Source organism: Eulemur rufifrons, chromosome 3 (genome assembly GCF_041146395.1).
Source record: "Eulemur rufifrons isolate Redbay chromosome 3, OSU_ERuf_1, whole genome shotgun sequence".
NCBI classification, from domain to species: Eukaryota; Metazoa; Chordata; class Mammalia; order Primates; family Lemuridae; genus Eulemur; species Eulemur rufifrons.
The window spans coordinates 91,566,576-91,593,200 of record NC_090985.1 but is presented as its reverse complement, the minus strand read 5'-3'; the positions used below and the strand labels follow the sequence as shown (position 1 = coordinate 91,593,200).

Genomic DNA, 26,625 nt, shown 5'->3' with positions numbered 1-26,625 from the left:
GTCTGGAGATGAAAACTTGACAAAATTGTATCGGCCAAAATCAACAGAGGGTATTCGGTTGACAATAATGGGAAGAGGAAATAAAAGCAGTATCGGGAAAAAATATGTATACTTCTGACAGCTTCCAGGTTTGCTCAGCTACCAACCAGATATTATCAAGAGTTGGCTATACAAAAGTTTATTTATATATGTGTGTATATATATTTAATATATATGTATGTGTGTGTATATACGTATTTATTATTTTATAATAAAAAGCCTATTTCCTCAAACTTTTCCCCTTAAGACCTAGAGTTAACTTAGGAAACTCTGGAGTTTATATGTTAGCAGGATTACTGTTTACAACACCCAAAGATGGGCATAAATGTACTCAAATTATGTAACTCAGATAACTTTAATACTTAAAATTAAATACTTATATTTTAACACTATTAAATATGGTAGCTCTATAAAACTCTGGCAACGGACTCATGGCCCTGTAATTCTGGCCATTAACAAGAGTCAGCTATTAATAATAATTCACTCTGCCTACTGATATGAAATTTGATCGAGGCCTTAGCCAGCCATTTGCAATAGGAACATTGCAAGCTCCTCTCCCCATTAACCTGTGAAATTAGCTTCTACTGCAGAGACCCTGACTCCTATCATTTTTAGGTACTAGACTCAAAATAGGCCCCCATGATGGAAAGAAATCACAGCATATATTTTTTTATCATATTTTTTTTTTCCTGTGAAGAACTGGCTTTGGGTAGGAAAGTGTCTTAGCTCCAGTAGGTATCAAAATCTACCAATACTGCCAAGCTATCTACAGCATGGCCCCATAATTATGAGGCAGAAAAATTGGGTGGAGTGTTCTGGCTGTAAGAAGTGTGAACATCCACGACCATAGAGATTTCCGGTCATAACCACTAATTCAGTCACTTAAAAGTTTGGCAAAACACATTTCTCCACATAATATAACTACCGGCAATCAAGGGTAGCATACAAAAAATAATAATAATACAACTAATTTAAGTTTTAAAGATTACAATGGATTTTCTCCACCTTGGTCAAAAGACGATATCATGCCATTCTTCATGTTATGGGGGGGGGGCCGGGAGGACACAAATTGCAGTCAGTATTTAAATTATTTCCTGGCAAGCCCAGAATATTTTTGCACTGAATGTAACAGCTGACAAATGCTTTGAACAGAAAAGATCTGTATTCTCACTCAAGTCTCTGTGGGAATAACATTGCTTCTTCTTCCTGCCTTAAAACACTACAGCTGCATATTTAGTATAAACACTTTTATTTTCTCCACTTTCCAATATAAGTACTTCCAAGTATTGAATATCAAATTGTTCTGTCCTTCAGTATGACAGGTTGAAGTGTGCAACAAATATGCAAAAGCATGTGAACAAAACTGTTTACCCAGCCACACAACCTTCCCGTGGTTCTTAAGACAAAATACTAGGCCAAAGAGAAAAAGGAAATATTTTGGGTATGTAATTCCTTCCTAACCTCTAAGAATAGGCTGCCATCAAAGAAAAGGGTGTCAATGCCTTTGGCTTGGCGAGGTCCAGTCCTCTCCTCCTGTTGGCTCTCTCGAGCCTCCATCCAGTCTACAAATGTTTAGCAAGTGTCTAGGAAGTGCTGATTGGCTTCCCTTCTGCTCTCCAGCCATACCTGATAGGATGTTAGCCAGGTGCTAGTCACAGGGCAAAAGGACAACCATGTAATCCTTAGGTGGTATTACTCTAAGATGTTACTCCCAGCATTTAGTCCGTGGATCATTTTCCTGTTGATTTTATTTGGGAAATAAGTTTTTAAAGAATGTATTTCCAAACAATGTAGTTTTCAATAACCCAAACTAAAACCAAAGATACTTTTATTTTAGATAATGTGACCACAAAAATAGGAGGCTGTGTAAATGGAGAACAGGCTTAGTATATTTTCAAAGTAAATCAGAAAGGCCTTGGACAGAAATAATAATAAAATTAATGATAGCTATTGATCTTCATTTACTCACACATATTTAATTCTCTCTTTATATTTCACAAGAAAAGCCAAGCCTCAAAACATGAAACAAATGTAAACAGGAATGCATACATTTCCCCCAAATTTCTATGATTTAGGTATATGCAGATCTAAGAATCTGGAAAAAAAATATTAATGAAATAAATGCTAAATCTATGGAAGTTCAACATAACTCAACTATTACTAGCCCTGCCATGCCAAACTCTCATCTGATCTCCTAACATCCTCCCTCCTCTTCGACTCCCTCTACCTTAAGTTTAAGCTCAACCCCTAAGCTGCCTCTCCAGTGAAAATATCCCCTAGAAGTCTGGCTTCTTTTTGGGTATATGCTCACTGAACTTACTCCCCCCATAACCTCGTCCTGATCACAAGAGAATCCACTAAAGCCTCTGTTCCCCCAATAATTTCACCAGGTTCTGCCTTTGCAATCACATGGCAGTAACAGAGGCACGACTAAGCTACAGTGATCTCACAAATCAGAAAAGAACTTTAGTCATAAAATTTAATTCAAGTTAAGGTTGTATTTCGTGCAGAGAATTCAAGCACTGTAGAAATAAGTCAGAGGTGTTAAGTGAGCCTCACAGTTCACCTTTGGTATGTTTTTTGTGAACTAGTACATGTGTACAGTAAAATAGTTTCTTTATGTTAGCCTTATCTTATCTTTCTTTATGCATTTATTAGTAAAATTACCAAAATAGATCTTGAGATTCAACAAATTTTACCTCAAAGTATTAATTCTTATGAAAGGGACAATTTACAATTTGCTAATGCTACACCTGCAAATAGCACTTTGCAAAGTACCATTACTTAACTTCTTAGTGATTAAAAGCCATAAAGGGAATAACTTTTGAAATTTCAAATATACTAAAAATAAAGTTATTAATGTAATAATTTGCCATAGAAATCAGTGTGTTCCACTGAAGAAACATGTTTTAATAAAATACAGTAGATGAGAAGTAATATTATTTCTAAAAATAAGGGAACTTGGCCCACATGAAGTTGTCTTTAAAATAAAAAGCTTCCCTATTCAGAATTCATCGTTTAAGATTAAGTACCATAGGCAAGGAAATTACCATCATTCTGATATGTTACGTTCCATATAATTTTATTTCTTTCACATAGCAGGATTATAGTTATCTGAGGATTTAATATATTTACAGAAACTCATATTTACATATGCAATGACAGAAGTCCATAGAAAATCTTATTAAGGTTAAGATAGGAGCTTCTACTGTTAAGCACCAGACACTAATTCCCACTGAGCAGTAATAAGAAAACATAAACTAAGAGGACAAAATTAAGAAGCTTTATGACACTTAATCACAACTAAAACCTTTTTCATATTTAGAATTTATTGCTTTATAAGGTGGTGAGATTAATCTACCAAAAACAGTTTCTTTGGTTACAGATGTAGTATCCTGCCATGTTTTTATGTCTATGAAATATACACAAAATAGTCTACCTAGGAAGAATTTCTTTGGGTCATTATTCTATTAAGCTTAGTGTATAATACCAGGCCATATTCATTATTTTTCTAAAGACTTTGACATAAAAAGTTTTAATATATATTATTGCTACATATAAATGCAAAGGAAATCTAACCAGGCCAGATTATACAAAATTTACACATTAAAATTAGCACCATCCTTTCCAGGAAGACAGCATTTTAAAACAAATGAGGAAATACCGCATCATTATTTATTACAAGAAACAGCTCAATGATAAAGATAGGTAGTTCTGATCACAAATAGAGGAGTCTAAGACTTCCAAAATAAGAACACCTGGTCAAAATACTAGGTATCCTTATTTTAACGTTACCTTTAAAATATGCATAGAATATTTTAAGATGTTTACTACCATAATTTTATTTCAAAACAAATTTATGTAAGCCTACAGAAATTTATATTTTCAAATGAAAGTGAATGTCTAATGACAATGAAGAATGTCTATAATTACCGTATTTGAAAGACCAAGTCATTATCTATATTTTCAAATGTTAAGCTCAGAATCTGAAGTACTTTCAGAATCTGAAAACATACATGAAATTATTATACTTATTAAAAAATATATGTATAAGAGCTATATACTTATCTACTAAAAAAGTAAATTGAAATGTGAGAGTTATGGAAAAAATAATTAAGCCATTTCAAATTTCAACAGGAATGAAATATATGATTTAAGGGGAAAATATCTTTCATAAAATACATATACTATTGACACAGGTATTATTAAAGCAAAAATATTCTTTTGTTTCCAGCATTTTATCACTACTAACAAAAAATAAACTGTGTACTTGCCTAATAAAATTTTGGCATCGTCCACATCAAAATCTCCATCACCATCAGCATCATAGATTCCTAGTTTTCCTACAATAGGGAGGAATGACAGATATGGGAACAAAAGGGAAAACCAATTTAATAAAGTATCACCACTTATTGCAGTCCTGTCCATCAGTCATAAATGTTACCAACTGATGCAATTCTCTGCTCTTCCAATCCCACAAAGTGATGCCAAATAGATTTTTTACCTAAAAATGGTAGGCAATTCACTTAGAGATTCAGGAAATGTTCACCTAATAAATTCTAAAAACTAACATAATACGACAATACCCTGATCTAATCACTTCAGAATAATTTTTTGTTATGCCGTTAAAAATATTTTAGGTAAAGTTTTGAACATATAAAAGAAAGAAACAATATCAATACATTTCTAACAGTTATATGAAATTTAATGTCTCTACAGTATGAAATTTCATCAAACTATTAATATCCAAAGCAAAAGAATCAATCCAGCCTCAAAGACTAAATATAAATGAATTAACATACAGCATAAGTTATAAAAATAAAGGGCAGTTAATTTTATATCTTACAATGATGATTTACAACAGAAGTATCATGAATCAACCTTTAAAAAAAAAAGACTTTCTGGAAATAAACTACGTAAAACTGGATGCTTCGTGAAATTACAAACTTAAAACTTACGGTTATTCTACTTACAAGCTTAATCAGCACTGGCCATCTATTACTATGGGAAAAGGGGGATTAAAACAAGTATGCTGAAAAGACAATGCTGCCAAGGAATTTGCTCCCCAAAATTAGTAAACATGTATTTTAAGGCTTTAATGCTTTATTACAAGGAGCACCGTTATGTTTAGCATTACAAATAGTTAAATACATTCAACCTCCTAAAAAACATCCTAAAATCATCATGACTTACAACTCATCATTGGACTGTGACTTTGGAGAACCGTAATAATATACGGTTATGCAATATATTATAATATATTGCATATGAATAATATATGGTTATGCAATATATAATAACGTACGGAATGCAATATATTAAATGCATTCACAAATATAACATTAGTACTAAAAAAAAAATTGGCAGCACTGTTACCATTTCTTTAGTACAAAGCACATTAAAAGATTGTGTAAGAGCAAGCACAGGGTAGCTATAGCTATGATCGATCGTTATCTCCCCAGAGTCCTTGCTCTACTTAGGAAAATAGTTAACTTGCTATGTAGAAGTCTGACTTAGCAAGCACACACACATTTAAAATGATAATAATAAAGACATGAGGATCCTATCATTTCTATTGCTAAGAAAATGAAAAGTACTAATGTGCAGGTCAAGGCTATACATGGTACAGAGCTCTACACTAAAGAATAGAAAATATTATCTTTCCACACAAACTTATAAGGTGAAATTGGCCCTAATACACACATCCTCCAATCCAGGTGATACCCTAAATTAGTAGAATGAGGTTTTAGAGACGAACATGAGTAGACTTAAAATGGATCTCCAGTAGCCTACCTTGCAGTACCTCCGATAAGTTATAACGGAAGTCCTTTGCTTTGGCTGCATGCATGTAAAAACATGAGAACTGTTACTTGTGCTGAAAGGTATAAATACTTAAAATCCCTTCTTTCGTTGAACATGCATGTATTCCCTAGCAACATATCACTGTCAGTCAGTAAAAGCACAGATCTACTCAGAAGTTTGTCTCCAGACTAAAATTCTCCCTCTATTTGTCTATTAATCTACCCAGAGATATTTTCCTTTAAGTGAAAGAAAATGGAAAACTTCAATGAAAAACAGATCATATGTAAACATATTTTGTTATTCTTTGCCCTTCCCCCCCTCCGAAAGATGGCTATAATCTAACAAGTAAAGCAGAAGCACTGGAGGTCCGATGGAAGAGGGATCTTCTAGGCAACACTGTGTATGTAGACAAGCAGCATTTTTGCCAGTGACAGGTCCACGTCTGCCCCCGGCTTACTAAAGAGAAGGGCCACTATTCACAATGGTGGAAACAACCCAAATGTCCATCACTGTTGAACGGATAAGCAAAATGTGGTGTATCTGTATCATGGAATATTACACAGCCATAAGATGGAATAAGTATCAAACCTTAAAAACATACTAAGTGCAAAAAAGCAGATACAAAAGTCCACATATCGCATGATTCTATTATATGAAATGTCCAGAATAAGCAAAACCACATACAAAGCAAGTAAATTAGAGTCTGCCAGGAAAAGAAGGAGGAGGGGATTCAATGTTTTGGGAGAAGGGGATCATGGAAATATTCTGGAATTAGATAATGCTGATGGTTGTATAAAATGATGAATGTACTAAAAACCACTGAAGTGTGTATTTTCAAATATTTATAATATAGAATTTTATGTTATATGAATTTAACCTCAATTTTAAAAAAAGATTTTTAGAGAAACATAAAAAAAAGAATGTGACTCCAAAAATAATAATCATTAACATAAAAAATTATGAAAAAGTGCAGCGATTATGGGGAGACAAAATGAATAAGGAAGGGAAAGGAGGAAGCTATCAGAAGTACCATGGCAACTCCCTCAGAACAGCATACAGACTACACATCCTGACACACACCCACCCCAGCACCTGTACACACACGCCCCTGTCCAGACAGAGACACCGACAGAGACATGGTGTGCTTTGAAAAGGAGGGTTTTGCAGATTGTGTGGCTCTGATCCATTAGCAGGTCCTTAAATAAATTCAGTGGCTTATGATCAAGTATTTTTAAAATTTATAACAAAATTGAATAGAAATTATGGAGTACTGCATATGGTGAAAATGAGTACTGCTTGGTAAGACTCCCTGTGTGACAGACACACATATAAAGCCTTTTTTTTTTTTTTAACTACAGGTCATGTTCAAAGAAATTCAAAAGCTACTACTTCAAGTCAACCCAGATCACATCCCTTTCTATTCCCAGTCTATTGAGATCCACTGAAAGGCTACAGAAATTAACTACCAAAAAGAAGATAACAAATATTTAAGATTACTAAGCTGTCACTTACTCTCTTATAAATTCACATAAGTGATGTAAAATTCTTACCTAGAACCTCCTCATAATCAACAAGATCAAACCAAACAACAGCTACTGACGTCCAGACTCCCAGCAATGCAATGACCATAAACCACGTGAAGAATGAACTTCCAGAAAGTCCTCCTTTCTTCCCATTCTTGTGCTTTGTCTCTGTTTAGAAATAAATATAAAATGTCACTTATATAAGAAGAAAACACTTCATTGGATACTCCTTTGCACACTAAATTGTTTCCCCAATAATTTGATAGTACATACAATGGTAGATCATTTCAAAAATACTAGTTTTACTTAAGTTCTCAAAACATGTTATACAAAATAAAGATTTTTGAAAACAGAAAAGCTTCTGCTTAGACTCAACACAAAACAGCCCCAACCTTGAAGTAATGGAAGAAATAAACTACTGATGGGCTAATGATTTTTTGCAATAGCAAGAGCTGATATAATATGTATATTCCTTCCTTACAAGTTCTTTATCAAAACTACCTGAATATTACTTCCTTTAAAGTTTAGAGCTCATCAACAACTTAATGAAATCACGTAGAAATAGAAACGTAGTCAAATTTTTTTTTTCTGTCTCATTTTGTTTCTGTAGAACCTTAAAAACTCTGTTGACTGCCACAGAAGAAAATATCTACCCCCAAAACTACTCCATATTCTTAGCCAAAGAGAGAAAGAGAGAAAAAAGAAGGAAACTATTTATGCGAAAAAGAGTTCAGGGACAAAGAGAAGCAAAACAGCACAATTCATTCCTATGCCTTGACAAGATCCACTAGGGCCCAAGGAAACAGGAAAAGGCTCTTTCACAACTGTCGCAATGCAGAAAGCAGATCTCTAAACTGCTGTCCACCAAAATTGCCATTTATCACACTTAGTATGTTTAATTTAACTCAGATTCCTTTGTAAATATTCTTCTTACAGCCAAAAACAAACAAAACCATAAGTCATGTGATATTAATAGAAAATAGTCAACATTGTCTTTAAAAGGACATAAAATATTCCAATGTCCCTTAAGAAGGAATACATATTTTTAATATGTAATATTAATAAATAAATTAAAAGGCTATATCATATCCCAAAATGCCTCGGAGAAAGCAAAAAAATGTATCAACCAGGTAGAAAAGCAAGACACTGCCTTGTATTTATGCAGCACGTGGAACTGCTGTTAAAGTGCGTTCACAGGCATTGCTGCATGTGATCCTGTGTCTTGTCAGTGCCGCTCCAGAGGGCAGTTCTGGATGTTTATGCAAGACAATGCTTCATCCTGTACGAGTGTTTTTCACACTGCAGGACATCTGGCATCCCTGCTTTCCTCGGGATCCAAAGGCAAGTAGCTTCCAAGGCTTATGATAAATAAAAACACCCCAAACATTTCCACATGTCCTCTACGAGGGCAGTGCCTGGTTGAGAACCACTGAGAGTAACGACAGGAATAATCACCTGGTTCACAGAAGAAAGACGAAATGATTCTCCCAAAGCCACCAGTGCAAGTTGGGTAGAACTAGGAACATACCCTGACCTCCACATACCCTGACCTGATCTGAGTTCCTTGATCCATAATGAATTGGCCAAGTAACATGATTTCAGAAAGCCTCATCAGCTCTAATCTAGAATTTGCCAATAGATTCTTCTGGAAGAAAAAATAAAATTCTTCTTCTTAAAAGAATATATGTATTTTTAAAACCCACACTAGATAAATTTTTCAAAAGGATCCGTAAGAATTAAATCAGTCTGAGTATGTATGTGTGTGTGAACACTCAAACATATACATATATTTATCTATGTCTAAGTATACACAGTTATGAGGACTAAATAAAACAAATTTCATTCTTAAAGAAAAAGACAAATAATTTCATCTTCTGAGGCTCTCTAAATATTAACAGACCCATCAGGAAGGGTCAGATTTCTAAATAATCATATAGTAAATTTACAAAAATATGCTTACCAAATAACATATGGCTACCAACTTTGTTTCTAACATGATCTATATAAAAACCGGCTATATAAAAACATAGTTTATACATTAAAAAAATACTTGCTGGGCATAGATGACATTCTTGCATATTAAATCAACTTCAAACAGGCATCACTGTTTCATTACCTCAACACAGCCATGGGAGGGGAAGACTGGGTGAGAATTTCTGCAGTGCTGGTGGTGGAAATGATGATTTCCAATATTTTTTGTGTCTTATGCATATAAGTTATTAAAAAAATACAAAATAAACCACCACTAAAATTTAAAAACAAGAAAAGATTTATAAAAGTGAGTAGGCTTCTGTGGGGGCAGGGAGGTTCCACAGATTCAGTAGCAATATTATATGTTTAATTTATTAAAATTTTATGAAGTTTTATAAAGACTTTTTTCTAAGATTGTATTTTTTAGAAACCCTTATTTCTACATAACATATAGATATATGCATACTATCCATCTGTGTACAACACTAAGCATAAAGATGGAACTATAATAGTTAATGACTAAGAACTTCCTGCCTTGGCTTCTCATTGCCTCTAAGAAAGAAATTTAAATTTTTATGTAAAATGAATACTAAAACTTCAGTAAAACAGGGTTCTTATCTTCTCTTGAACATTCTGTAATTGATACCAGTCTCTCATATTTTTCTTCATTAACTGGAAAATAGCTAGCCTAAATATAGTTCAGCCCTTCATTCATTCATTTAACATTTATTCAGCATGTGGATGCAAGAAAAATTTTACCCAATAATTAAGTTTTCAGAATGTGTACATCAATAAAAATATACTCAAGATACTACTCAGAAAAAGCCTATCATGAAATAGCTAATAAAACAAAATAATAACTTGAACTCAAAGTTCAATTTTCTCTATTTCTATCTCTCTTTTTTTTTTTTTTTTTTTTTTTGAGACAGAGTTTCGCTCTGTTGCCCAGACTAGAGTGCCGTGGCGTCAGCTTAGCTCACAGCAACCTCAAACTCCTGGGCTCAAGCAATCCTTCTGCCTCAGCCTCCCAAGTAGCTGGGACTACAAGCATGTGCCACCATGCCTGGCTAATTTTTTCTATATATATTTTTAGTTGTACAGATAATTTCTTTCTATTTTTAGTAGAGACAAGGTCTCACTCTTGTTCAGCCTGGTCTCGAACTCCTGACCTCGAGCGATCCTCCTGCCTCGGCCTCCCAGAGTGCTAGGATTACAGGCGTGAGCCACCGCACCCGGCCTCTATCTCTTTCTTAAAGCAGAATTGGGACAGGAAAGTTTCTGAGACTCTCAAAAGTTACATGTCATTTATCCAAGCTAATTCTGTGACACTCATATAAGTTACTGACCTGCAACACCAAATATAAGGAAAAAGTGGGAAAAAGCCTTCCTAAAAAAAACTAAATAAATGCATGCACCAAAACATGCATTTTTTGCATGGACTGGGAGCAGGAGGAGAGAAAGAACCAAACACACAGTAAAATCTTCACCGAGAATCTGTTTATATTTACTTTAGACACAATTCTAACAACTTCAATCAACTTTGCTTAACTCAGTGCACAAAACTACAGATTAGGGTTCAGAGACAATCTAACCCAAATGAATCAAAGCAAGAAAGCACTGTTAAAGGGAAAATCTGTAAAGGGCAGGATCCTGCAGCAAGAGCAGACCAAGAACTAGGAAAGCAGAGTGCTGCGAAGCCCTTGTGATTGAAACTTGTAGGCAGACCCCAGACGGTCCTTAAAATAACCTTTAGTACAAGGTAATAACTGATATCCATGTTGATTCTGTCATTAAAATATCAATCTGTTTAAGAATGCAAGAAATGCATAATAAATCTTAGAAATATTTTCATTCAAACTAGTTTTTATTAAACAGATTTATCAACTCATTACCATTAATATTTACTAATTCCATAAAGGAATAAAACACTAAATTATAAATGGTAATCTTTCCTAAAACACCTTTTTTGGAGAACTTTTTTATCAACAGCCAATAATATACTCCTGTATGTCACTTTGTAAATTTGGTGTGCCTGGTCCCAAAGGGCATATCAGTTTCTGCCCAACGAAACTGACGAAAGCATAGTAAGGCAAACCCTTCAAGAGGGTTTATAACTCCCTAAGCAAACCTGGAACCAGTACTTTGTTCCAAAGGTATTCTGGAAGAACATCTAGGAGTTGTCCCTATTTCCAAGATCAGAATAAACCTAAAAGTCTTCTTTTCATATTCTGGTTTCATGTTTAACCTGTACTCCCAGACATTAGTCAAAAGGAATTTTTACTAGAGTTACAAATATGGCAAGAACTATGTGATTCAATTTTTTTTATGTTGTCCCATCAAAAATACATAAACTCCAAATCAGAAAATGTTCCCACAGAGTACCAAACACAGAAAATTATTATGGGAAGCATAGTCCAAATAGTCCAAAGTGAAAAGTAGGCTAGGGGCAATACGTAACTTTATTTATCTAGTCAAGGAAAGGGAATATAGAAGATGTACTCCAACACCAGAACAGTAGTCAATTACTTAACTGGCCTACTACTAACTGAACTACCATTAATGTTAATAATAAATAAATCAACCATTTATAAGTTTTAGTTAGCATTATGCTGGAAATTTCATATTTACATATAAATTCTATACATTTAAAGTTTTAAAAACCATAAAAACTGATTATTTTTCCATGCTACAAAAATGTCGCCCTTTGGGAACCAAGACCTGCTAAAAATGGGTCAGAAGTAACAGCTGAATTTACCTAACTATGCAGATTCCTTTAATCCATGGTGGGGGAGAAATGTCTTCTAAAGAAATTAAAAGTCAGATACATATCTCATATTCCTCTTCATGGCTACATGGAGCACTTTTCAGACTGGGTAAGTGATCCATTTTGACCAATTATTCCAAACCATATTCCCAGTGGAGATGCTCACATTCTCTATTCTCATAGTAGACTCCTCCACTGCTTACAAAGGTGAGAGAAGCAGTTTTCATATACCTATTTTTTTCTTACATAAATTTTCAAAATCAGGAGTGAATGAATGTAGTCTACTATCAATTAGTGGAAAGATTCTTAATTTACAAAGTAAAGCAAAAACAAACATATATAAAAAAGTAAATTCAACACATCATCAAAGAACACTTGAAGATTAATGAATCGATTTAAAACAAAATAAAATTCTAGTGTTTTTTCTTTGCATTTATTGTCTGCTCAATAGAATAGTAGGTCAGTTTCCATATATAGTAAGTTTTTACTTGAACCAACTAAGTTGGTACATTAACATGAGACTGGATATATATTCCTTAAGTTTATTATTATTTTATGTAAAATCTGAATATACTCAATTCTTTTAAATTCATTATAATTAACTTATAAGACTGAGGAAGGCAGCTTCTACATTTTTTGAAGTTTGTAATATACCAAAAGACACTTTAAGACACCAAAACATGTTCAAATTAAAGATAGATTATTCTAAGAAAAATTCAACCACTGTGAAAAGTCGATGTCTCCAGGAGTTCAAAATAGAAAAAGACGACGACGCAGTCAAAGCACTTAGCCAAAAATACTTTAACAGCACAACTGAAAATAAAAGCAAAAAGCTGTCAGCTAAATCCAAAACCACTTTTAACCCAAATAACAAAAATATACCTTTATCTTCAGCCATTTTGATTTCTTCAATCCATGAATAATAAATGCTAAAGAAAAAAAATCAAAGCACTATCGGCAGGTTTGGGGCACACTGCAAGCCCTTCCTTACCAGAGCTCTAGACTGGCCAACTCCTGCTTGGCCAAGGCCTCTAGCTAGAGCTGAAATTGGACCCGACTGCAAACTCTGCTCACCAGTTATTTTTAGAGGCCTCTACCTCATGGCCAAATGCTGCTAATCACTCAGACTGAAATGTACTCCTAATAACTCCAACTCGACAGCCTTTCTCCCACTTACAAATTCCATTCTCAGTTGGTCCTAGCTCTGAACTCCAACTCCTTCAAAATCAAGCAGGCTAGAAAAAATGAAATGAAACAAATTGTGCTGGCAGTTTTGTTTTCTTAGAACCAGGCTTTAATGGCTTTAGCTTAAACACTAACTCATTCAAAACATAAACAGCTCTTGCTATAAATTGTGGCCCCAAGCCCAGACACAGCTCAATTTGGCCCTTCAGAATCTAATCAAATGCCTACAACAGAAAACTATGACTTAGTTTGTTTGAAGGAAAGAGAACGATAAATGGTAAGAAATCAATTAATGCTCAAGAATTTTGACTTGCAGATATTGTCATCTCAGGAGTAATTCCTCCAACAGCAAAAATAATGCAACACCACAAAATGTTTCACAGGAGAAGGAGGGAGAGACGGCAGGCGAGAAGGACTGGAGGGAGGGGATGGAATAGAAGGAAGGAGGGGAGAGGAGAAGGAAAGAAAGAAATCTGTAGCAGTGAGAACAGTGACCTAGGAAACACTACCTTGAAAGGGAACTAGAAAGAGATTATACAACTGCATTCTGATTTTTTTCTACTTCTCCCCAACACCATCTTCAAATATTCTCTTTTGGGAAATAAAATCAGCCCAATTTTAATACACTTCTTCACTGATCTAAGATTAGCAGTTCACAAATTCATCAGAGTTCTGATTAGTATACTAAATTAATTTAGCATAAATAGTATCTAGAGCAAGGCAGCAACCTTTCAAAGTTGTTTATAAGTCTTTAATTTTTTCACTCAAATTGAAGGTTTCACAGGCAAATTAAACATTTAAATGCTTTGAGAGGAGTCTGTAACCTACAGTATTAATACTTAGTAGCCCAGATTTGGAACAGAGTGAAGCAGGCATCATGGCCACATAAACAAAATTGACCCGTGTCTTAGGTATCCCCTGACCAAGCATTACTTCCCCCATTCCTTTCCTCAAGATCTGTCCCACTGAAGTTGGTGCTTGCTAAAACGTTAAATGATAACGAATCACTTGTTATTAATAGAGGTTTAAGATGACCCACCATCCCACAGCCATACAAATTTATTAGACAAATATTCTGGAAACTTTCTTTTGTTGTGTTTTGGGGGGGGGGGGAATGAGAGCGACAAGAGAGCCTGCATGGGTGCGACCACTGGAAATCAAATGGCCACACTCACATGGTGGGCAGCTTGGTGTGGTTCAGACTTAGACAACTGGGTTTGCTTCCTGGCTTTTCCATTACATTTGATTTGAGGGAAGTCATCAGTTCTGTGCCTCAGTGTGTCTTGACACAAACTACACATACAAATATTTACAGAAGTCATCTGTGCAACAAATTTTTATTGACTCAATCAGGACTAGTGCACAAATCTCACCTCTAATTCACAGCTCTTTTCATAATCCTACCTTCCTCTGAAACTGCCAGCATAGCTAGGGTTTCATCTCTCTCTTTACTGGCCTGGGCAAGGCCAGCTGCATTCTAAACTACAGGTCAATGGTCAAATGCTGAACTAACACAAGAATCACAGCTGTTAACTTCTAGGTATACCTCACTCAGGAGGCTTCTTCAACATAGTTCCAGTTATTCCTCTAGGTAAATCTTTACCAAACATTTTCTCAAGTCCTATAGTTAACCTTCTCTTATCTTTTGCAATAGTTGAATAGTTATTTGGATAAAATGTCTTTCCTCCTAGGTTCACAATGACAATGGCATACCTTCATTAACATTTAGATACAGAGATCAGGCAAAAACTCTCTGAAATATCACTTAATCTATCACAACACTTTCTATAAGGAAAAATTCTGAATTTCAGGCAACTACCTCTTAGAACAACAATTCATTTTTATGACGAAGAATGTACAAAAAGTTTAAAAATAAATGCAATTTGCAGATAACAAATCATGTTTTAAAATCCTAGCAAAAACAACTAAAGTGGTATTTTCCTTTACTATTCCTTGTAATAGCTGCTGGAAATAATAGCAACTCCTAGGTCCAAGGAAAGACCAAACCTCCAACAAATGTTCTGAGACCATTAATATCTGCCTGAGACCACCGGAGACCACAGGAGCCAGGACCTCTGAGTCAAGGGCTCTACCTGCCTCCAAAAACCTACCAGGTGAAAATCCACCAGCTTTCTCATGGATCGGTGCTGAATACTTCCTTTCCCCACCCTCAGCCAGCTGTCACTGCAGTGGTGGTTCTCAAACTGAGTCACAGAGGACCTGTAAAAACACAGATGGCTGCCCCCACCCCCAGAGTTCCTGGTTCTGTAGGGCTGGAGCCAGACCTGAGAACTGGTACTGTAAGTCCCAGGTGATCTCATGCTGCTCGTCTTGGGATCACACATAAGGAATACTGTACTATTCCTCTGTAATTCTTAGGGGCTGGGAGAAGGAGGAAGTAGTAGCTCTTGTTTTTACCAATTTCCAGACCATCATATCCTTACGCCCTGAAAAAGAAAATGCTGACAACAACAAAAGCCTGTTCCTCTGAGGCCCGTGCCATCTAATTAGAGGACCCACTATGTGCCTCACCAAGGCCACCTACCCCCTCCAGCACCTCCCCCACCCCCAACCCACACTCCAGTCTTCTACAGCCTGATCCCAGCCAATAACCACATGGTCTCAATGTCGATCCGTGGCCAACAGGACAGGTTCTCTTCCCTTCAGTTCTTCATCCCCAGAGACCTTGCTCCCCTCCATTCTATATCCAACACTCATTCTGACCATGAATCTTGTCATAAACCCACCCCGACTCACCTTCCTAATCACATCTGCATTCTTGTTGGATGGCACAACCATCCCAGCAGAATCTGTAACCCTGCTAAGAAAGCACTGCTTGTTTGTTTCCTTCATAAGGGCTTCAGGGTATCATGAGATACTGAAAATACAGGTCTCTAAAACAAAAACAAAAAATGTTTCATCTGCAGATAGGACCCCAAGTAAGCATGAGCGAGTCCTAACTTTAAACCTAATAGCCAGTATCACCAAAGTAAAATAAGGCCACTCTGCAGAGAGTGAGCAAAGCCTACTAAACATGCCCCCGCAGCTGGGGAAAACCACCTTCACAGGCCAGGGTTTAGCTTCCATCCCCAGGTGAGGCATAGAATGGAAATGTTCACTCTTTGAACACAACCTCCTATTTTTCCAGTTTGTTTATTCAACAATTTCTTCTGGGATCCTGTAGTTCTCTGACTTCTCCTTCTCTCCTATCCCTTCTTCGCCTCCGGCCTTCACATATTTCTGTATCTATTTTAGAGTCCACGATTCATCATTCAAGTCACTCTGACTCATGAAATTGGCTGCTCCTCTGTGGTTCCATGGCACTGATCTGCCATGACTGCCCCCACAGGTTGAGGCCTCAGTCCCACAGGACCACCCCCAACTTCAGATGCCCATCCCAGGTAGTGTCCCCTAAACTTCTGAACGACCAGCTATAAATCAGAGTTCCCATGATCCCCTTCTCAAGTTCAATTAATTTGTTAAAGCAGCTTGCAGAATTCAGAAACACACTTAGTTTATTACAAAGGATACAGATGAATGCCAGATGGAAGAGATGCACAGGGCAAGGTATGTGGGAAGGGGCTCGGAGCTCCCATGCCCTCTCTGGGCGTGCCACCCTGCAGGAGCCTTGTTCTGCTACCCGGAAGCGGCAGGAACCCAGCCCTTCTGAACTTTTACAGAAGCGTCATTGCATAGGCATGATTGATTAAACCACTGGACACTGGTGATCAACCTAACCTTCAGCCCCTCTCTACTCCCTGAAGGTTGGGGGGTGGGGCTGGAAATCCTGACCCTCTAAACCTGCTTTGGTCTCTCCTGTGACCAGCCCCAGTCTGAAGCTACCTAGGGGCTGCCAGCCACCAGGTGTCTCATTAGCAAACAAAAGATTAAATAATAATAACGAAGGTGAATAACTAATCAACAAAAAGTAAGAATGGCTGCATCTAAAAATTGCATAGTGAAGAATTAACTTTATCCAAAGAAAGGTCTGGCCTTTGCCCTCGGCTACTTAGATGAGGTTTCTAGGTCCCTGGAATGTCCTGCGTGATAGGAGTGTATTTGTTTGCCTGGGGTTTTTGGCCACTGATCAGCCTAACCACGTGGGCTTTGGGACACACCGTATCAGTTCTGATCTCTGGAGGACATGGAGGAAACTAAAGGTCAGCCATGCATGCAGCATGTGATCAAGCGCCAAGAACTAGGGAGGTTACCAAGAGCTGGGATGAGCTCCCCCAGTTGCAATACTCCATACGCATCATTGCACATGGATGCCAGGAGGTACCACATCCCTGAGGACAATGGAGCTTCGTGCTCAGAACCTGCCCAGACTTTACCATCCTGGCTCCTCCTTTGGATGGTGCTAATGTGTATCCTCTCACCGCAATACAACTGCAATGGTAAGTGCAGCACTTTCCTGAGTTCTGTGAGTCATTCTAGTGAATCACCAACCCTGAGTGTGTTTATGGGGACCTCAAATTTGAGGCCAGCTTGGTCTGAAGTCACAGTGGCCCTGGGGGCCCCTAAAATTGCACCTGGTGTCTGAAGTGAGGGCAGTCTTGTGGGGACTGTTCCTTCAGACAGTATGGTTTGCCCAATTCCTTAAAAAAATCACGACCAAATAAACTGGTGATGTGAACAGTGTCCTTCCCCTCAACTACATGAACTGCAACCTTTCTTACATATAAACATATATCTCTCTCCAGTAGAAATTTCACAACTTTGCCAAGAGCTGAATAACCACACTTCTGTAGAATAGTGAATCTGAGTTTTCAACCAACTTGGTAAGGTACAAATATTCACTTGTGAATTCCAAAATTCCCTCTCCTAAAGCCACGTGAGAGCGAGGTACTGCAAGAGAATCCCTTGCAGAGACCAGGGATGCCTGGAAGGAGACTGACTTCTCAACTATCAACCAGCAGAGGGGCCTGAGAAGTGAGGAAGGCCTTTCCCCCTCTTCCTCCCAGGCACAGCCCAAAGGCAGACCGTGGGAGAGCACAACTCAATCCTCCCCACTGCAGGCCCCTCCCGCCCTGCTGCAAAGGGGAGACAAGAACTTCCACATTGAAAATGAGATCGGATCTAAACCAGACACACTTTTAAAAACAGAGAGTGACTAGGATGTGAAGGAATCTGTCCCAGGGATAGTCAAGAGCCTCTGCTCCCCAGAGCAAAGAGGAGATGAATCTAGCCCAACTGAGCACAATGACTGGAGGCAAACAAAGCTATTTCCTGTTAGTGCCTTGTTGGATAGAGATGGCCAAATAAAATGGCTACAAAATGTGCTGTCACATGTTAAGCTAAACCATAAGAAATTGCCAGTATTTTACCATTTTTTTTGACCCTCAAAAATGGCTATTTCCTATGACTCAAACAATTAACTTATGAATATTTCCCCAATGTTTTATTATAAAAATTCCCCTAAAACACAACAAAACTGAAAGAATTATTACCTAGGTTCTACTACAATATTAACATTTAATGACATTGCTTATGTCATCTCTATTCATCTCTCTATATCCATCCCTTAATCTACCTTAATTGTATAATGCATTTCAAAGTAAATTGTTGACATCAGTACACATCCCCTAAATAATAACTCAGCTTGTATATCATAGACTATACTCCAACATTTCTTTACAGTTTAATGTAAAATTTATATAAAATGAAATGTACTAATTTTAAGCATACTACATTCCCTGAGTTTTAACAAATGTACAACTCAAGTCTATCAAGATCTAGAACATTAACATGTTCCCTCACGGTCCTTCCCGTTAACATTTCACCCCATCCCCCACCCTCAGAGGTGGCCCCATTGTTCTACTATTTTTTGCACAGATTACTTTTTAGAATTTCATAAAAATGGCATCATACAATATGAACTTGTTTGAGGCTCCTCTCCCTCAGCTTTATGTTCCTGGGAGTCACACGTCTTACTTGTAGCAGCAGTTCATTCCTTTTTATGACTGGGCAGCATTCCACTGTAGGCATCTATGAGCAAACAGGAATGTAGGAACATATGCGTACAGCTGAGTGATACATACAGAGTACATCACAGTGTATCCATTCTCCTCTTGGAGAAATCTTGTCACTTCCCATTGTGAACTATTATGAAAAAAGCTGCTAGGAATATGCTCCTGCAAGACTCCCTTGAACACCATACGCCTACACTTCTCCTAGGTAAACATGTAAAAGTGGAATTGCTGGGTCATAGGGCATATGTATACTTAGTATTATAAGACACTGCCAGAACTTTTCACAAAGTGGTTCTACCATTTTCTGTACTCACCAAGAATTTATGAGTTCTATTGCTCTACAACCTTCCTACCATTTGGTTTATTAATCTTTTAAATTTTAACTTGCATTTCCCTGACAACCCATGATGTTGAACATTTCTTTCATGTGCTTGTTAGCCATTTACTTTTCTTCTTTTGTGAACTATCTGTTCAAATCATTTGCACATTTGCCTATTTTTATTTAATTGAATTATAGGAATTCTTTGTATTTCCTGAACACCTGTCCTTTAACAGATGCATGTTACAATATTTTCTCCTACTCCATGGTTTTCCTATTCATTTTCTTAATGGCATCTTCTGTGGATAAAAGTTTTTAATTTTGATGATATCTAAAGTATTAATTTTGTATATTTTAAACATATCACTAAGTTGAAAATTGTTACTTGAAACTTAACAGGGTTTCCATGCCTGACATTCTGAAACATGGTATCTATTTCAGGACTTACTCTACCCAACCATTGGATCTGTGACATTCAACCATTAACAGAAGCCTGTTTTTAGCTCCAACCACGTACAGTGAAAAGGAAGGTCTCAAAATCAGAGGCCAGTATGTCAACTAAATTATCTGCTAGTGGAGGATACCAGAGGGTAAAAGCAAGAGAATTTTGAAAAATTTGAGGAGTATTTTCATTAGCTATGATGAGTCAAAAAAATTTCTAAACTAGTCATCAAAATTCAACCAGATAGAATCAGTCTTATTCTTCTGTCACCCAAAAGCCAGGGCAACACTTAAAACCCTTGACTTCTTTAGAAAACTAATTTGTTTTGTTTTTATATTTTCTCAATATTTTATTTCGAAACTTTTAAACAAATGCACAGTAAGATTAGTGTAATGAAGCACTTGTATACCCTATACCTGAATTTATCAATTATTAACATTTTGCCACATTTGCTTTGTTTACATGTATGCAAAGCATATATTTTTCTTTCTTTCTTTGTTCCCATCCCTCCCCCAGAAATAAAAAAAAAAAAAAAAAATTCTCACCTCATCTAACACATTCTTCTGCTGGACTCTATTTGGAAAATTCTGTGGGCTGGGAATTAGCACAAGATTTTGCGTAAGTTCCTTGTCTTCCGGGCCTCAGTAAGATGAAACTAATGGATGAAGTATATTACCTCTCATGTCCATTCCAATTTTAAAAATTCATGATTCTTATTCTTAAAAACCTTAACTCCTAAAATTAAATTACCAGACAGTTGAAACAGGAAAAAAATAAAAGTTTCTCTTTACTGTGATTTTGATCATATTCATCTCATAAAATCTTTAGAAAAATCACAAAAAAAGTGACATATTATACAGGAAGGCATATAGTTTACCTGTGAGACTTTGTAGGAAAAAATATATTTTAGTAATTAAAAAAACTTATAAAAATCTTTATATAATAGAGATATGATGAATCAAGGGTGGATGAGCAGTTTAAAGGACATTATAAGAGTAAATTAGGAAAATGGGAGCATGGACTTTATATTAGGTAACAATAGTATACCAGCGTTAAATTTCCTTAGCTTGATAATCACACTGTGGCTAAATAGAAGGATATCCTTGTTCGTAGGGAAAACATGAGGAAGAATTTAGGGGTCAAGTATCTTGATTTAAATTTCAAATGGTTCAGCAGCAAAAAAAAACAAAAACACAAGTATGAATGTGTCTAGAGAAATAGAATGCAAACACATCAAAATGCTAACAACTGGTATATCTAAATGAAGACAACATTATTCAGCATACTTTGCTTGTAACTGTCTTGAAGACGCAAATTTTTCAAATTAAAAATCTGGAAAAATACAGATTTCCAGGTCTAAAGAATGGGAATCTCCAGTGGTAAGGGCTAAGAATCTGAAATGTTAAAAACCTTCCCAGGTTCATTCATGACTAGATTCTAGCTAAGTTAAAAAAAAAAAAAAAGAAAAGAAAAGAAAGAGCGAGCGAGTGAGCTATCAGTTCTAGGGATGCTTCTAGAGATAACTAGAAAAATCTGAATATGAAGTATATTTAGACGATACAGTGTCGACGTGCAAGTTCTTGGGTTTGAGAACACTGTTGTAGTTGTGGAGGAGAATGTCCTTGTTGTTAGGAGATCCGTGAGCAAAGGAGTTAGGTGAGGGACACATGATGACTATATCCTACTTTCACAGACAAAGCAAGCAAGAAAGCCAAAAACAGACAAAATGACAAAGACAGACAGCAAATGCGGCAAAATGCCAACAGTTGCCAAATCCAGGTGAAGAGTATGTGAGTCTCCACGTACTAATCTTTTTGCTGTCATATAGGTTTAAAAGTTTCAAAACGAAAAGTTTAAAAAATATCAAAAATAAAAACAAAAATAAACTGAGTTTTGTTTTTGTTTTTGTTTTTGTTTTTAACAAAGAAGATAAAAGAAGTCAAGGATCAACCTCTTAAGCCAGGCCTGAAATTATACCAAATCAGCCTTTGAGACCCAGGCTCCACTTGACCTCCCCTCCACACAAGTTCTGCTCACACATCTCCAACTGCTTGCCGGACAATTCTCAAGTGGATGCCCTGAGTTTTGTCTCGGATTCAACTGGGAGAACTTCCCCACCACATGGAAATCGTTCAGACTCCTGGGAGATGGTGATGCCCCCAGGAGGGCTCTCCTTCCCCTCACGGTGGGGTTAACACAGCCTCACCCAAGCACCAAAAGATGCTCTCCTCTGAGCAACTTCCACCACTGTCCCTCCTAACCTGCAGGTACACAACTCAAACCTCCACTCCATGTGCAGTCCAACCGAAACCATGGGATCTGCAGCCCCCACTCCTGTCACTGAGAAACTACTGAACAGGCCTTTTTGCTTAGCCATATCATGCAGGCAACTCCCTGAGACTGCAAGCAATTAAAAAAAGACAAAAAACAGAAAAAACAAAAAAACTAGGCCTCTTTAAAAGCTACAGATACTTACTATTTCAAACCTCTTTCATCTTATCCTCTACAGTGAATTCACTTTGCAAAACTGTGTTAACCATGTTCAAGTCCATCAGCTCAGCCTGGGCCATTCTTTTACACAGAATCTCCTTCCCTCCGGGTACTAGATTTCCCTCACAGCTTTGTGCCAAACACAATTTAATAAGCATTAATTGGACAGGTTTCTCTTGAGGGTGACATCAACCCATTACATCAGCACTCTGGGCACAGTTCTACCATCAGCTATGATTCAAGCTGTGCATATGACCAATGTTTACCATCTCAGGCACAGGGAGATTTTCAGAGATGGTGTTAAATGCCTTGGTAAAGTCAGGATAATTACCAGATTGTATCCTGACGTGCTAGTCTACAAAGCTTATCAAAATGCATAAATATTTTTTAAGTAACCTATACTCAGTAAACCTGTGGTGTGTCCTAGTGTTCACGGCTTTCATTTCTAAGCATTTAAAAATAATTTTTAATTCTAAAATTTGCCTAGGATTGCCATGAGACATCAGTGTATAGTTGCTCTGAATTTATCTTTCTTTCCTTTAATAAAAATGGGACATTTGTCCCTAGAGCATGTTTGCAATCTCTTCTAATTTTCATGATTCCCCAAAGGTTAAATACACAGGAAGCTGTGTTTGGGGTCTGGAGACTTCTGAAAAGCCTCAGCCCTTCTTCATCTTGGTCTTCTTTTCCCTGCTCCTTGATCACACACACCTCATTCACTCCACAAATACTTTCCACTTTGCAGCCCACCTGATGGCAACTTTCCCAGAGGTGGGCACTAGGTTTTGCTGCTGTGTCCTCTCACTCCTGAGCAGAGCTTGGAACACGGCAAGTGCTCACTCCTCTCACTGGGCAGTTTACACCTCATCCCCACAACAATCTAAAGTACAAACATAAATTATTTTTGTCCCATCTCAATCACAAAGGCAACCCCAACTTACATGAGTATTTCAAAAACAAGGCCACACAACATCAGAGGGAAAGCCACGGAGGGAAGGCCACGCTGGGTGCAGAGCAGGAATGGCCAGGGCACGGCAGGTGCAGCTGGAGCTCCATCAGCTTCATCAGACTCGGCTGCCTATCTGTGCTTCTCCTCCCAAGGTGCCCCAATCCCAAACCAAAGTGAAGGCCAATGTCACCGCCATGTTCAGAGCTGCCCCCTCACCCTACTCTCCCTGACTCATGGTGCTCTAGACCCCCTCCACACCCTCCCCTCAGCCCCAGCTTCACCAAATGCACCCCCACTTTCCCCTGGCTGAGGTCAACCATTAACAGAATAAAAGTGACCAAGCACCCCACTATCTGTGCTGACAGGCAGGAAACTGTTTCCAACGCTGGTCTTTTGGCTGCGTTCCAGAATAAACTAGTCCTGCTACCAAAGGTTCATAGGAGTATGGCCCCAAAAGGATCTGACTAGCTGCAAAGGCTGAACTCTTCAAGCTTTATGCAAGTTCCAGAGAAGCTAATGTTCCGGCGGGCAGCACAGGTAAGCTGTACAGGCGCTGTGCTGACCAGGGCACGAGCGCCTCCGCTGTGGCAGTGGTTAAAGAGTTTTAACACCATCTTGCATTGCTCTACATGGAGCATTTCTGGTCAACACAAAATTCAGATCAGCAACACAAGGCACTTCCAGCTCTGTAGGCTAACATGGATTGTAAGACATAAAAATCTTAGAATGGCAAATTTTAAATGGCTTCCATGGTTTTCTCTATGTACTGGAATATTCATTCATTCAAAAATTACCCTTTAAACCCCTACACTGTGGTACAGCAATGAACAAGAGAGCCCACTTAGCTTACAATCCAATGTAGGAGAAAAATAAAAAGGCAATTAAAATTCACGTTGGTTAAGTACTATGTCAGGGTAAAAACGGATATGGGGCAATACAGATAGAAATAATCATTTGGGGAGAATCATGATGTGGAATTTTAAAGACACAGCATTCTAAGGTAAATCTGTTCCCAACTATTCTTTACAAATGTTAGCCTTGTTCACTTAATAGTTTTATATTTTTTTATCAAAACTCACATACTTTAATCTTGTGTCAAAGAAGAAATAGTCTTAATTCTTACAAGAGAATTTTAAAAGACAAAGCCAAAAACGGGGAAAAAATTTAGCAAATTACTCCATACTTCAGTATTCACAGAAATAATTTTAGCCTATCTTTGAGTCATGTTTAAAAATAAAGTGAGGGGAAAATCTAAATCTTACAAAGTAAGCAGTGTTTCTCTAATTTCACAAAAACACAGAACAAATAAAATGCCTGCTTCTGCCCAACTTTCTTCCCAATCACAATAACTAACTAGAGATGACAGAGTATTGAGACTGCCTCTTATGGTGTCAGAAAAGCATCTTACAGCTTACTGTGTGGAAACTACTATTAATAACGTGGTGCCTAAGCAGTACCTATTACTTAACAGACTTGACCTATTTAAACAATTCTCTACAGCAATGAAGTATACACATTCATAATAATTTTGCTTTTTCTTTAATTCCAATGCTTATAAACATCAACAGGGCTTTTGATCTGTGCTCTTGTCCATAACATAAACCCCCCCCCCAAAAAAACAAAAAAAGACCTACCCATGAAACATATAACTTGTGAGTGCTTACTACATTCAAGGAAGTGCAAAAGAAATAAAAACACAGCCACCCTTATCCCTTATCCTCAATGTCCTTTTGGCCTAGTAGAGGGAAATATGATACCTATATTTGTTCATTCCAACAGGTATTGAGTAACTTTTTGTGTACTGAGTACCTTCCAACAGTATTGATTATTGAGTACGTACTATGTCCAGGTAGCCATTTCAGCACTAGAGATAAAAAGAAACCAAAATATGGTAGCTACCTTACCTATATCAAACATTAGCAGTAACCTTCCCAGGTAAGCAAACTATGGCCTACCTTCTGTTTTCTGTATGGACCAGGTGCTAAGAATAGTTTCACTTTTTAAAACAATTGAAAAGAAATCAAAGAAGAAAAATTCAAATTTCAGTGCTCTTAAATAAAGTTTTATTAGAACACAATTGTACCCACCTGCTTACCCTATTGTCTATAGTTGCTTTCATGCTACAACAGCAGAGTTGAGTAGCTGCCACAGAGATTGTATGGCCAGCAATGCCAACCCTGATCTAAACTATCATGGTAATCCCTCCGCAGCCTGGTTCAGACAGGCAGGCCTAAGCCAATATGAACCAACGAGAAGCAAGGAGTCTGCTCTACATGAAAGAGAAAAAAAAGCCCCTTTTCTTCTGCTGAATGTGAACAAGGAAGTACACAATCCCGATTGTCACTGGCTGACACCTTGGACCCACAGGGGAACCAGCCTTAGGTGGCACCTATGCTGGCAGTAAGTAGAGAAGCAGGAGGACAATGAGTCCCTGAGGACATTTCATGCCATTTGTTATACCACATCTGATCAGCCCTACCTCTAATTTTCTTTTTAAATGAAATAAATGTCCTAGTTATTTATGTGAGTTTGAGGCTGGTGTCGTTCCTAACATAGATGGTACCCTTACAATCAAGCAGGAATGAAAGACAACGAATCATTACAGTACAAAACAAAGTATCTCTTTTGTTCACAGTAATAGCATCATCACCTCATAGAATAATTGTATCTACAAAGCCCTTATTATGAGCAGTCACTTTGTAGTCAATCTTCATAAGTTCTCCGTCACCTTAAAGATGAAGGATGTAAAGATGTTTATAGAGGTTTGATGACTTACTCAAGGTTCAAAAATTAGTAAGTGGCAGAGCTAGTACTGGGGTCCAGTTCAGTCTGATGCTGTTTTGTTGCCTAATAGCATGATTGGTTCACACTTTCATCTGCCAAAGGAACCATATCACCAAAACGGTGAAGTTCTATAGAAGAATACGGGGGGGGGGGGGGGACGGGAGGTTACCAAATCCAGTCTATGGGGATGGAGGGAGAGAGTAAGGAAGATCTGACAAGGGAACTGAATCTTGAAGGATAATACAAAGGTCAGACAGGGAAAGGCAAGGCAGTGAGTGGTGCTAGAAGAGGAGACAGCCTGTACAAGCCCTGAGGCCAGAGTGATTTAATATGGTGGGACCAACACAGTAACACAGCAGCAACACAAAGAGGACGAGGCGGGGAA

General features: G+C 37.4%; 1 protein-coding gene across 14 annotated transcripts in view; it reads right to left on the bottom strand.

Moving 5' to 3' along the window:
* The window catches only part of ASPH (aspartate beta-hydroxylase), a 221,055-nt gene that overhangs the window by 180,683 nt on the left and 13,747 nt on the right, over positions 1–26,625 (bottom strand). For 10 of the 14 annotated variants that reach the window (XM_069465561.1, XM_069465562.1, XM_069465563.1 and 7 more), the window contains exons 2-3: positions 7,392–7,532; positions 4,314–4,382 (exon numbers count right to left, since the gene is read on the bottom strand). In XM_069465561.1, coding sequence (XP_069321662.1) covers positions 4,314–4,382; positions 7,392–7,532 — 210 coding nt within the window. Of the gene's footprint in view, positions 1–4,313; positions 4,383–5,832; positions 5,878–7,391; positions 7,533–12,981; positions 12,998–26,625 lie in introns of those variants that run through there. The other 4 variants (XM_069465568.1, XM_069465560.1, XM_069465569.1 and 1 more) reach the window with 3 other exon arrangements.